Source organism: Myxine glutinosa, chromosome 1, assembly GCF_964187855.1.
Source record: "Myxine glutinosa chromosome 1, kmMyxGlut1.1, whole genome shotgun sequence".
In the NCBI taxonomy this organism is placed as follows: Eukaryota; Metazoa; Chordata; class Myxini; order Myxiniformes; family Myxinidae; genus Myxine; species Myxine glutinosa.
Window position 1 is genome coordinate 152,467,257 of NC_136261.1, and position 13,041 is coordinate 152,480,297.

The window sequence follows — 13,041 nt, forward strand, 5'->3', positions numbered from 1 at the left end:
TCAATCACAAAAAGATAAACTTACACATAAAACATAAGATAAAGAGAGCGGGAGACAAGATGGGAAGAGAGAGGGAACAAGCACAACAATCGAGAACAGGGACAACGGGAGATCTGTGGGAGGGAGAGGGCCTGGGGGATTGGGGCATGGGAAGGGGGGGGGGGGGAGATGTATAAAACACATGGACACTGCTAGGACTTCCAGGAAAGAAGTCGGAATTTAAAAAAAGTGGATCTGGGGTTTATTAAAGGGGGTAGAAAAGATCAAGGTTTTGGATGGGGGAAGATAAGAGATGGTGGTGAACAGCTGTTTTAAAGACCTGGAGGGAGGAGTGTGATTGAAGAGAGTGAGGGAGTTTGTTCCAGAGGCGGGAGAAAAGAGGAATGAAAGAGTGAAGGTGAGCAGAGAGCCGAGATTTCGGCAGTTTAACCATCAGAGGGTTGCTGGCAGATCTTGTGCGACCTGTAGGAATATTTGGGGGACAGAGCACAGAGAGAGCTGGGGGTGTAAGGCCGGAGAGGAGTCGGTAGAAGACAGAAAGACCACCTACCTGCCTGCGGTGAGTGAGTGAAAGGCCCTTAGAATCAGGTTCATCGCGGGAGATTCCAATGATTCTGAAAGCTTTGGTTTCAACAGCGTGAAGCCGAGCTAGGTTTGAGGCAGGAGCACCAGCCCAGAGGGGAGAGCAGTATTCCATTGAGCTGCGGATGAAAGCCTTGTATGTGGTGAGGAGCTCAGGTGTGCCAAGGAAGGACTTCGCATGACGGAGGATGCCCAGTCGGGCGACTGGCTTTGGAGGCCAGATTTGAAATGTGGTTTTCCCAAGAAAGATCATGGCAGATAGTGAGACTCAAAAGCTTGAGCGACAGAACTTCTTGGAGAGGATTGTTGAGAAAGTAGATGGGAGGGTTTTCCAGTTGGTCTTTTCAGAGAGACTTTTTTTTGGTCATTTAGCTAATTTTTTTCAACCTTTGACCATGTCATGAATGCTATTCACAAAAAGTTTGATCAACTTGGTTTCAAGGCATATGCCGGTATGAAATGTTTTATCTTGAATTTCCCCAGGAAAGAAAAAGCTGATGTTGATAAAAATTTACCCAGAAAATATATTCAGATTATATATTGACATCCCTCGCCTTTAAGCACATCTTGTTATATACAGATCAATGATGCCCCGTCAAATGTACACCTACATCATTGATGTGTAGTCCAATTTCCAAAAATTGAAACCTTCAAGTAAAAATGCCTTCTATCGGAGGTCCTCATCCCCCGAAAGCTCATTCTTGTCAATCCAGTAACCAACACTGTTGGGGATAGATCCTGTCCGACAAAACCTGGCTTTGATCGTCAATTAATCAGTGTAATTTTAACAGTTTGGCAATTGTTCACAAGTTCACAAGAAATGTACTGATGCTGTTGACTTGGTGACTTTAGATGTTGACTGTACTAGTGTACTATAGACTGTACATTTTTTGTGTTTGTGTTTTCAAATAGTTCAACATTAAATGGTTACCTCTAAAATCTGTGATGTATAGAAGTTGTGTTTTCACCCCAGGCTGTCTGTTTGTTTGTTTGTTACTTGCAAAATCGAAGATTTTTCAAGTATATTGGTCGGTTGCGTTTGTGGTTCTGTCTGTCTGTTTGTCTGTTTGTTACCGGCCTACAGGTCACAATTCGAAACCGATCGTCACGAAACTTCACCAAGTTGTATCGGTCGTCCCAATTGAGAAGCCGATTGTTTTTGGGGTCAAAAAGTCAACATAGGCCAAAGGTCACCAACTTTGCCAAATTTCTAAAACCCTCAATTTTCATCCGATTGACTTGAAATTTGAAGAGGACTTGCAAATCTGGTCACTAAATTCAACCACCAAGTATAATTGTGGTGAACATATGCTGAATTTCTAAAATCACCAATTTTCATTTGATTGACTTGAAATTCTAAGAGGATTTACATTTATGGTCACTGAATTCAACCACCAACTATTTTTGAGGTCAACATAGGCCAAGTTTTTTAAATCCTCAATTTTCATCTGATTGACTTGAAAATTGAACAGCATTTGCACATTGAGTCACTAAATAGGGAAACGAACTATTTTTGAGGTCAAAAGGTCAAAGGTCAACTCAAGGTCAACCTTGCAAAATCATCATTTTTCATCTGAAAAATCGTCGCTTTTCTTCCTGTTGACCCGAGCTTTGATCAAGATTGTCAATTTTAATCTTGATGAAATGGACAATTTGCTGTATCTAATCAATGGAATTTTTTTTCTTGGGGGTGGGAGCAGATTTTGCAAGTGTCGTGCTCTGCATGACATCTTCTTGTTTGTTTGTTTGTATGTTTGTTTGTTTGTTTGTATGTATGTATATTTGTTTGTTTGTATGTATGTTTGTTGGGTTTTTTTTGTATGTATGTTTGTTTGTATATGTTTGTTTGTTTGTATGTATGTATGTATGTATGTGTTTTTTTTTTGTTTTTTTTTGTATGTATGTATGTTTGTATGTATGTTTGTTTGTTTGTATGTATGTATGTATGTTTTTTGTATGTTTGTTTTTTGTATGTATGTTTGTTTGTATGTATGTATGTATGTTTTTTGTATGTTTGTTTTTTGTATGTATGTTTGTTTGTTTGGTTTGTTTGTATGTATGTTTGTTTGTATGTATGTTTGTTGGTTTTTTTTTGTATGTATGTTTGTTTGTATGTATGTTTGTTTGTTTGTATGTATGTATGTATGTTTTTATTTTTGTTTTTTTTTGTATGTATGTTTGTTTGTATGTATGTTTGTTTGTTTGTATGTATGTATGTATGTTTTTATTTTTGTTTTTATTTTTGTATGTATGTTTGTTTGTTTGGTTTGTTTGTATGTATGTTTGTTTGTATTTGTTTGTTTGTTTGTATGTATGTTTGTCTGTTTGTTTGTGTGCATGTTGACCTCTGCCACCGAAGATGGATGGAGGTTATGTTTTCACCCTTGTTATGTGGAGGTTATGTGTGATGAGGACAAATCGATTCGATTTTGGTGAAGATCTGAATATGGATTTGGATAAGAGAATTATGTAATCTTTAAGTGATTCTTCACCATTGAGAGATTGGGTGAAAAGCGATATATAACATGATATTTTAAAAAGTTATGGACGAGTTATGACTAAACTTGGTGGACAAGTTTTTATTAGGTGACAAGAACACGCTGATTCGATTTTGGTTCAGATTCGGATCCAGATCGGGCCTATCAGTGGGATACAAAACGTAACCTGCTCAGCCTGGCGGAGGTATGCGCTCTATCGAGTGCCGTTCTAGTTGTTTGTTTGTTTATTTGCAAGATATCTCAAAAAGTTATGGACAGATTTGGACGAAACTTCGTGGACAGGTTGTGTATATGCCAAGTACGGATTGAAGGGGGAGGGTCATTAATGTGATGGTTTCAAGGTAAATTTAAAGACCTGTAGAGATCCCATTGGAGTAGATTGGCTTGTACAAGGGTTCATCTTGCTTTTTATACAGGTATTGAGGGTCATGGAATATAGCAAAACAAGAGGAAGCAATGGATTAACAGACGGTAAGGGGCAAAGGGAAATTAGCAGTGTGGCACTAGTAAAGGGGAGCTGAGGAAGAACAGGAAAGGTTGAGGGAAGGTTTCAAATGATCAAATTATATAGAGAATGAAAGCCAGTACCAGTAATATGGCTTGGCATTCCAATAGCTTGCTTGAGGCCAAAAGTGCCCCCCGTATCCCCCATGGCCTTGGCTGGAAGACCATGAACAGTGGTGTGAGGACGACATCAAGCCAGCTGGCATGGTGACAGCTGCAGTAACTGCAGATGAGGAAGAGAGACTTTGCGTGGGTGGGTAGGAGGGAGTCAAAGTGGGCCGAGAGAGCCTCATACAACAAGTCAAAGTTGGGAGTGGGGCGGGGGGGGGGGGGGCGAGGTAGTAGACCATTCGCATAAACAAGACATTGTTATGAATAGGGATACTGGTGCAGAGATATTCATAAGGGTTGGGGACATGGGGGATATTTGAGGGGAGACAAGAAGATAGCAAGGGAAGACAGGCATTTTAATATGAAAAATGTTTTCTTTTTAATTTGTAATAAATATATTATTTGTTGGGGGGTAAGAGAAGAGATAAACAGATGATAGTGGCGTGAGTTGCTCGAGAGGTTCCACATGCTCAGGCATGACGGGATCATAAGCAAAATGTATTTGTATTCTTTCACACCAGATTATGTAAAAAAAAAAAAATTTGTATATTTGTGTGATGTAGGCCTATTTTGACCTTGCATTAGAGGAGAAAAGTACCTTTATGGAATTGGAATACAAATGCGATATATATCGTTTAATTTTGTTTTTGTAGAAGTTTGATAGTTGCCAATGCAATATTGTATTTTGGTGTGTGTGTGTGTGTGTGTGTGTGTGTGTTTTATAGTTACAAGCATCTTCACAGTGTACGAGGCGGCATCCCAAGAAGGCTGGGTGTTCCTCATGTACCGAGCCGTAGACAGTTTCCCTGGTTGGAGGGCTTATTTCTACTTCATCACTCTCATATTCTTTCTTGCCTGGCTCGTCAAGGTTACAACACGATCACCTTTCCACAAATACAGGCTGTCCTTGATAAAAAATATATAAATTGCTGTAACTTTATAGTTTCACAAGCACTCGTGTCGGAACATCATTTTCCACCTACAGGGACACGAAGTACAATTCCCTTGTTCCTGGCACTCTCATACAGTATGTGTCGGTGCTTTTCTGGTATATATTTTGCCATCATTTGTCTAGCTCTTTTTCTCCCACTTTTCCGACCCTCTGATTTTCCGATCTGATTCTGATCTGATCTGATCTGATTTTCTGAGTTTCCGACCTGATTTCAGCTACTCTACATTTTTAGAGCAAATGTTTGTTTGTATTGTAGCCTAAACCAATGAAGCATGTCACTCCAAAATCTTGTCATTTACTTGTATTTGGTTCTGAAAGTCCATTTCACACATGTTTCATCCCTTCAGAGATAAAACATTGTTACCGTTGCTGCTTTATATGCACAACCACGATCTTTTCTTCCCCCATAACCCTCCCCAAACCTACTTCTTTCCCAGTTTCCAGTTTGTCCTTCTACTTCCGTGATTAAGAGTTTGCAGCTGTATCCATATTGTCCTCCCCGGGTGTCCTCCCCTAGCCCTCATTCTTCTAGTCCCTTATCCCTCCGAGCTTCCCTCGATGTTGTCCTTTAACCCTGCTGTTGGTATGCGTCCCCCTTTCTTTATACTATTCTTTTCATTCTCTTACATCCTGATCCGTTCTGTGTTTTAGCTCCTCCACGAGTTTTGACTCTGTTTACAAAAGGAAAGACCATCTGTTTATTACCAAACATTGCATCATTTTTGACCTCGACACCACATCTCGTATGTTGTTAAGGTACATGCACTCGTCCGAACCCTACCCTACCACTCTATCCCTGCATGGAACGTGCAATGTCATTAACACCATCAGGATTTCTCTTTGCTCTAAACAGCTTAAAATTAGCATTAAACAACTGAAAACTTCATCAATTACATGCTCTGTCAAAATGCATTTTAATCTTTTCTATTGAACAAAAGTAGGATTATTTTTTAAAATAATGATGACGTCATCGGTCATGTGGTTCGGCCGCCATATTTGTTTTAACACAAAAACCTTAAAAACCACTGAAAATACATCCTGGCGAGGGTTTGCAATCTCTGATTGCTCTTTCTTGTTTTAATCGTGATTTAGCAAAATCCAAGAAAGGTGTATATTTTTGCTTGTGTCGAATCTAATATACTCGGTTACTTTCAGTTGCCTGGATATCACTGGTAATGTTACTTTCAAGTAAATTAACAAACGGGGAGAGATTTCAAATTCAAGTGATGGAAAAAGTTTACAAAACAATATAAACCAACATCAAAACAACAAAGAAACATCATCAAATACATCAAATACATCAAAAACATCAAATGCACACTCGTTCTCAACGACATAAGTGTTTGGTTTTTAAAATTGCACTCAAACTCTAATGGACCACCTGCTTCAAATAACTTTTGTTCAAATCAAATTGCCTATTGAACAACTGCACAGGACTTCCAAACTGGCAATAACTGATGGTGATTAAAACATTAGAGAAAATAATATATTAATGTTGTATACCAGTTGACATTCATAAGCACAACCACAACCATTTGAGAACCCTGACCCCTTGTATGCACCATGTATACATTAGTCTGAACCTCCCAATTCCTCCCCCACCTCCACCCTCTGCACATGTAAAAAATGATTTGACTTTTCTAGAAAGTGAAGTGAAACCTTAATCAGATCAAGTAAGTCTTAATTTTTCATCTCTTCCTTGTGTAACCTTTGAATACTAGTGGGGTCACCCGTGGGAATCCCACGGGCATGGACGTGTGTGACATTTGGACATATTGAGTTGGATGCTGCACATTCAGTTTTCAAAATGGTTACTGGCAATTTATCAGATCCACAAATGATGTAATCTACACAATGTATCTACTTATGATAACATGTGAATGCATGTGCGTGCACATGGGAAATACAGTTTGAAATGTGTAATTACATCTCATATAAAATGTGACTTCAAGTGCTCAAATCCTCTCCCTCCCTGCCGCCATCCCTTCCACATCACGCACACTGCACCGGGGAGTGGGTCACACACATGGGGGAGAGTCGGTCACACACACGGGGGAGAGTGGGGGTCGCTTTACTCCTCTCCCCTTATTCCTTTCAAACTCCTCCTCACTCCTCTCCCCCTCCCCCAGTCTCCTCTTCCCCTCCCCCAGTCTCCTCTCCCCCTCCCCCAGTCTCCTCTCCCCCTCCCCCAGTCTCCTCTCCTCCTCCCCCAGTCTCCTCTCCCCCTCCCCCAGTCTCCTCTCCCCCTCCCCCAGTCTTCTCTCCCCCTCCCCCAGTCTCCTCTCCTCCTCCCGCAGTCTCCTCTCGCCCTCCCTCAGTCTCCTCTCCCCTCCCTCAGTCTCCTCTCCCCCCCCCCCCCCCGCACCCCCGCCCCACCCCGGCAGTTGTTCCAATCGAGCAAGTATGGAAAATATTAGAGGTAATTGAACTTCTCTCTTGGAGCAACACAGAGTAAATCCACCCCCTTGTCCTGTTCATTCATTAGTGAAATGTTTCGCAGAACAGTACACACACACACATGGTGACGTCATCGGACTTGCACCGCAATGATGATCTTCAACAATATTATCCAATACTTCATCCGGATTCATTACAGCTGCTCTTGTATATGTTTGCTGAACACACATTATCTTCCAATGTCTTTGTTGCTCAGCATCCCGTGCAAGTCTGTGTTAATGTTCATTGGCGGTCTCGTTCTGTTCCTTCATTATTTTATTCATTTTGGAGATAGCATTTACAAACGCGAGTGGCGACACGTAAACGATGCTCCGCCCTTCTCCCCACGTGCAGAGTACCTAATTGTAACTTTTTATTGTGACTACGTCTAAAGAATGAAACATTCCGACTATATATAGTAAGGGCATTTTATGAGATATTTCACAAATCTGTTAACTAAATTGTTACCAAAAAATTTCTTCACCAATATGTTTGTAAAGGTGTGTAATAACATGTGTTAAAATGTTGAAGGTCAACTCCCGTGGGAAACCCAGAAAAAAAGCTGTTGAATTCGGGTACCGAAAAATTATTTTCGAGAATTTTTATTTTTTTTAATCGGCCCTTAAGTAACTTATGAGGGGTCAAATAAGGGTTTTTCATGATTCTGAGTTGATTGTTAACATTTATATTTTCACTTTTACATTTACACACAAAGTAGCTTTTATTTCACATACATATATAATACTCAAGAGTTATTTCTCATTCACAATGTCAGAAGTTTCAACAGTCATTGTCTATGTCTTCTTCAGACTCAACAACATCATGACTGCAGTTTCTGCATGTAATGCCATTACAGACTCCACAGGCCGAGATGCACGTGACCCCATTCTTCTTGCAGCTGCATCGCCGGTTGCTGCAATCTCCATGACAATTACAGCTCGTGAACTGCAATAGCTCCTCAGGAGCCGTGGGGTCCAGTGTTGGAACTGGCTCATACCCATGCACACCTATTGTCCATCCATAGTCACTGGGGTCGATCTGTGTGCTCTGCTTTGCATCATTAGCATGGATTCTCTTCATCCAGCCATTCCAGTTGGAGTGTGGGAACTCAGGATCGTTGGCTTTGATCACCCACCCCGCTGCCCAGAGTGTGTCACCTGGAGTGAGGAGTGGCTGATCATGAGCCAGGGAGGAGGAAAGCTCAGCGAGGGGGAGAAACATGATCGCGTTCGTTCCTATCTGTTTCCTGTTCGTAAATGGAATAATCTTTACTTCAGTTCCTCTCAGGATCTTAGCTTTGTCGAGTGCCTTCAACTTCACCTGGGGGAAAGCTGCTGTTGTCTGTGGATCTGGCAAAGGTGGTGCCGGAGAGGTGACTTCGATCCAACCCATTGAGTGAAAGGGAGTGTTTCCGTGAATGGAGACAATGTTTAAATCTATATTGTCTCCAACAAACTGAGTGACTGCATTGTTTGTTGCCCCAACCTCCATAAAGACCACCTGATCATTACTTGACAATTCACTTTCACTGGCTGGCACTTTGGCTGTCATCACTGATTGATCCTCAAGCGCAGCATCAACCGCAACCTCATCATTGATCTGTTCATCGGTTTCCTCCACAATGGTGTCAAGAGTGCCAGAAGTATCTGGAACATCATCTCCACTCCTACTATTAAGGAAGCAGTATTTGTAGTTTTGTGTCTCCGTGTAAGACTCAGTGTATCCCAGCCGGTGGAACTTGTTGAGCATCCATTTTGACCCAAATCTATGATCAAGTTGTATGGCAAGCCCCATTTGGTGTGGCAATACTCCAGACCGAGGTCGACAGGCCTTAATAAAATTCTGCCCCCAAACGGCAACTCTTTCGTCTGTCTTGACAATCGGTCTCAAGAACATCTGAAGGCTTGCAGGAACAAGTGTCAGCTGACTATCGATGTCAGTCATACTGTGTGTGGTGGGGTATGACTTTGGACCTAAATCAATCAAGGCAATATCATTGGATATGAACTTGAGTGCCGTCTTTATGATCTGAGTCTTCTCATCTCCATGGTCAAGGTTAGCATGATGCTCTCGCAGAATATTGTCGGTGCCATCTTTGAGACAGAGTACATCTGCCCTTCTTTCCTGTGTTGTGAAATACAAGGTGTCTTCGTATTTCTCTAGAAGTTTTATCTTTAGCCAATGCTTTGAATAAGAAAGGCTCTTCTCTGGTGACTGATCAAACTCCTGCAGCTTTTCATGGACTTGGTCCATGTTCATTACCCCATGCTCTAATTCTGAGTCTAACCATTCGCAGAATTCAATAAAAACTGCCTCTCGCTCCTCATCAATACTCCTCTGTCCTCTCTTCCTTTTTCCTTCCTCATCAGTCTTGGACAAACTGTCACCTCTCGCAAACATAAGTTTGCATCGCAAATGGTACAGTGTTTCTTCTGCTACCAAGTCGTTGATCCCTTCCAGGCGTCCAGTGACTTCAGTGCCCCAGTCATCCCCGCGACTCCGTGCTGTCTTCAGCAAGCTTGCCTTCAGTGTATCTGCAGTCAAATTATCTGGCACTCTGTATTTCTTTCTGGCTTGTGCTGGATTATTTTTGTAGAGCTGGGCTGGTTGGTTGCAAAGAATGCATACATCCTTATACAGGAGGTCAACTGACTGTGATCTTCTAGAACTGCAGCCAGTTGATGAACTGAACTCACAAGTAGTGCGTCTTCTCTTCAACTTTGATGACTCTTTCTCTGCCTTTGATGCTTGAGCTGACTTCTTGGTGGTTGCAACAAAGTTGTTGTACAGATCATTTTTACACTTCTGGTGGTACCTCAGTTTTCCGTCCTTTTGAGCCTCCTTCATACGTTCCACAACAGTAACATTTTCGACAGTTTCTGCTTGTTTCAATAAAGTTGAGTATCCCTTTGGAGTTGCCTGTATGAGCCTTTCAGCTGGTGTATCCGAGCGTGCACAGATGAAGCAATTGAGCACAGGTGGAGTAACGTCTTCATCCATATTGCTAGACTCCATGTCCTGCAAAGTAGAAAATGAGATATATTTAGAAATTATTTTTCCACAAAGGAGTGTCTGTGGTGAAATATAAATGTTAACAATCAACTCAGAATCATGAAAAACCCTTATTTGACCCCTCATAAGTTACTTAAGGGCCGATTAAAAAAAATAAAAATTCTCGAAAATAATTTTTCGGTACCCGAATTCAACAGCTTTTTTTCTGGGTTTCCCACGGGAGTTGACCTTCAACATTTTAACACATGTTATTACACACCTTTACAAACATATTGGTGAAGAAATTTTTTGGTAACAATTTAGTTAACAGATTTTCATATGTTTCCCTTACTAATAAAGAATACAGCTCAAATGGAAAAGTCCCTGGGAAAAAAGTCTTTTGGCGGTGTATAAGAACATAACATTACACCTTTCTGTCTCGTGAAAAACAAAGTTACTCTTTTCGTTACAGCATACAAAATGACATTTTTTAAATTAAAGATTTCAAATAAACTTCTTTAAAGTGTACGTGCACATAGCTTATAAAATAAGAACGAAAAAATATCTCTCAGCAATTTCCCATGTGTTTATTTATTTATTTTACATATGTGAATTACATGTCCATGCACACATGAAATGGAGTTTGTTTGTTAATCCTGGATGTGAACACAATTCAGCCTTGAAAACTCGTGGAAAAAAAGAAAAAAAACATCGATGGAATGAATGAAAGTTTAAACAGGATTACCTTTACTTCCATACAATAATGATGAATGAAACATGAACGAAGAAATATCTGTCGGCAATTTCCCATCTGTGGTGATACGTGAACGAAGCTCTGCTCCTCTCCCCACATTGTTGACTTTTTATTGTGACTACGTCTAAATTAAATATTTCATTGTGACGACTGCCATCAAATGGAAAAGTCCGCCATGAATTTTTAATATATCTCGGCATTTTCCTGTCTGTTATTTTAGGCGGTGTGTGATATACCATGCCGCGAATTTCTAAAATGTCTCAGCAATTTCCCATGTTTGCATGAATTTTCTCAATTATTGTTGAAACCGAGTCTAAAACCATCGATAAAAATGAAATCAGATGGTGAATTAGAGTCGACATAAAGCCGTGAGAGAGTCTCAATTGTCTTTATGTTACAGGCGGTTGAAAATGCATTTTGTTCTATAAACGGTAACTTTCATCGAATTTAATTTCCGTTTTTTTTCAACCGAGTCTAAAACCATGTTAGCAACTGTGAAAAATTAAACGAGATATCGAATTAGAGTTGAAATAAAACTGTGAGAGAGAGTAAGACACCGCGGGCCTATCAAAAGAGGCCTCAAAGCTATGCGAGTAAACAAAATGGTGGATATTTGTTTTTGAAGCCCCTCCCAGACCGGGTGTAGCCACTCCCCCGGACAGACTCACAGACAGAATCACAGAATCACCTATGGAGAATATTATATAGACTGGTGGGGTCACCCGTGGGAATCCCACAGGCATGGACGTGTGTAACATTTGGACATCTCGAGTTTGATGCTGCACATTCAGTTTTGCAAAATGGTTATTGGCAATTTATCAGATCCACAAATGATGTAATCTACACAATGTGTTTACTTTACACAATATGTTATCCCTCACTCATCTCCTCTCCCCACCCCCCCCCCCTTCTCCCCCATCACTGCACTGCCCTCTCCCCCTCAATCCTCTCCAACTCCTCCTCACTCCTCTTCCCTTTATTCCTCTCCCCTCACTCCTTTCCAACTCCTCCCCACTCCTCTCTTCGCTTTACTCCTCTCCCCTCACTCCTTTCTTCGCTTTACTCCTCTCCCCTTACTCCTCTCTTCGCTTTACTCCTCTCCCCTCACTCCTCTCTTCGCTTCACTCCTCTCCCCTCACTCCTCTCTTTGCTTTACTCCTCTCCCCTCACTCCCTTCCATACACCTCTCCCCTCACTCCCTTCCATATCCACCATACATACATACATACATACACCAGACGAACAGCCAAATGCTGTTCCAGACGGCATTGCCCTACGGGCTAAGCCGTAAAAATGTGGCTGCCGAACCACGTGACGAATGACATCATCAAATATATTTTTTTGTCGACCAATTTATCCCTAGATCACACTCAAGTAATTTCATACTCATCGGATCAAGCGTTCTACGTGTCGATTTATGACATCATAATGAAGACTGCTATGACATCATCATTAACATATGTTATTCCCCATGGGGAGTACTTTACAATGAGCCACCTTTCAATTTTTTCCTATGGAGCGGTTTCAGAGATGTAGAGGTGCAACGTTTTTTCCAAGATGGCGTCTGTACCACGTGACCTATGATGCTGTAATTGTCATTAAACAATTCTACAGGAAGAGGCGCTCCAATGGTGAAAATTTCGTGTCAATCGGACCAATGGTTGAAGAGAAAACGAATTTTAAAGGGAACTAGAACGGCACTCAGTAGAGAGCATACCTCCGCCTGGTTGGCCATTCAATGGTGAAGAATAACTTTTAAAGTTATACCTGGATCCGGATACAGATCTCCACTAGAATTGAATCGATTCTTCCTTGTCACACACACAACCTGTCCAACAAGTTTCGTCCAAATCCGTCCACAACTTTTTGAGATATCCTGTTACGTATCGTTTTTGGTCCTATCTCCCATTGGTGAAGAATCACTAAAGAAATTAAATAATTCTCATATCCAAATCCATATTCAGATCTTCACCAAAATCGAATAGAATGGTCCTTCTCAGACACCCACCCGGTCCACCAAGTTCCGTCCAAATCCGTCCACAACTTTTTGAGATATCTTGCTATGTATCGTTTTTGTCCCTATCTCCCAATGGTGAATAATCACTTTAAAATTCTAGTAGCTGGATCCGAATCCGGATCTTCACCAAAATCTAATCATTTCGTCGTTGTTACATATGCTACATCTCTGCCAAATTTCGTCCGAATCTGTCCAC

General features: G+C 41.1%; 1 protein-coding gene across 1 annotated transcript in view; it reads left to right on the plus strand.

Annotated features, from left to right (window-relative positions):
• The window catches only part of NALCN (sodium leak channel, non-selective), a 259,747-nt gene that overhangs the window by 20,271 nt on the left and 226,435 nt on the right, over positions 1–13,041 (plus strand). The window contains exon 7 of the mRNA XM_078778655.1: positions 4,421–4,563. Within this exon, the coding sequence (XP_078634781.1) occupies positions 4,421–4,563 (143 nt within the window). The remainder of the gene's footprint in view (positions 1–4,420; positions 4,564–13,041) is intronic.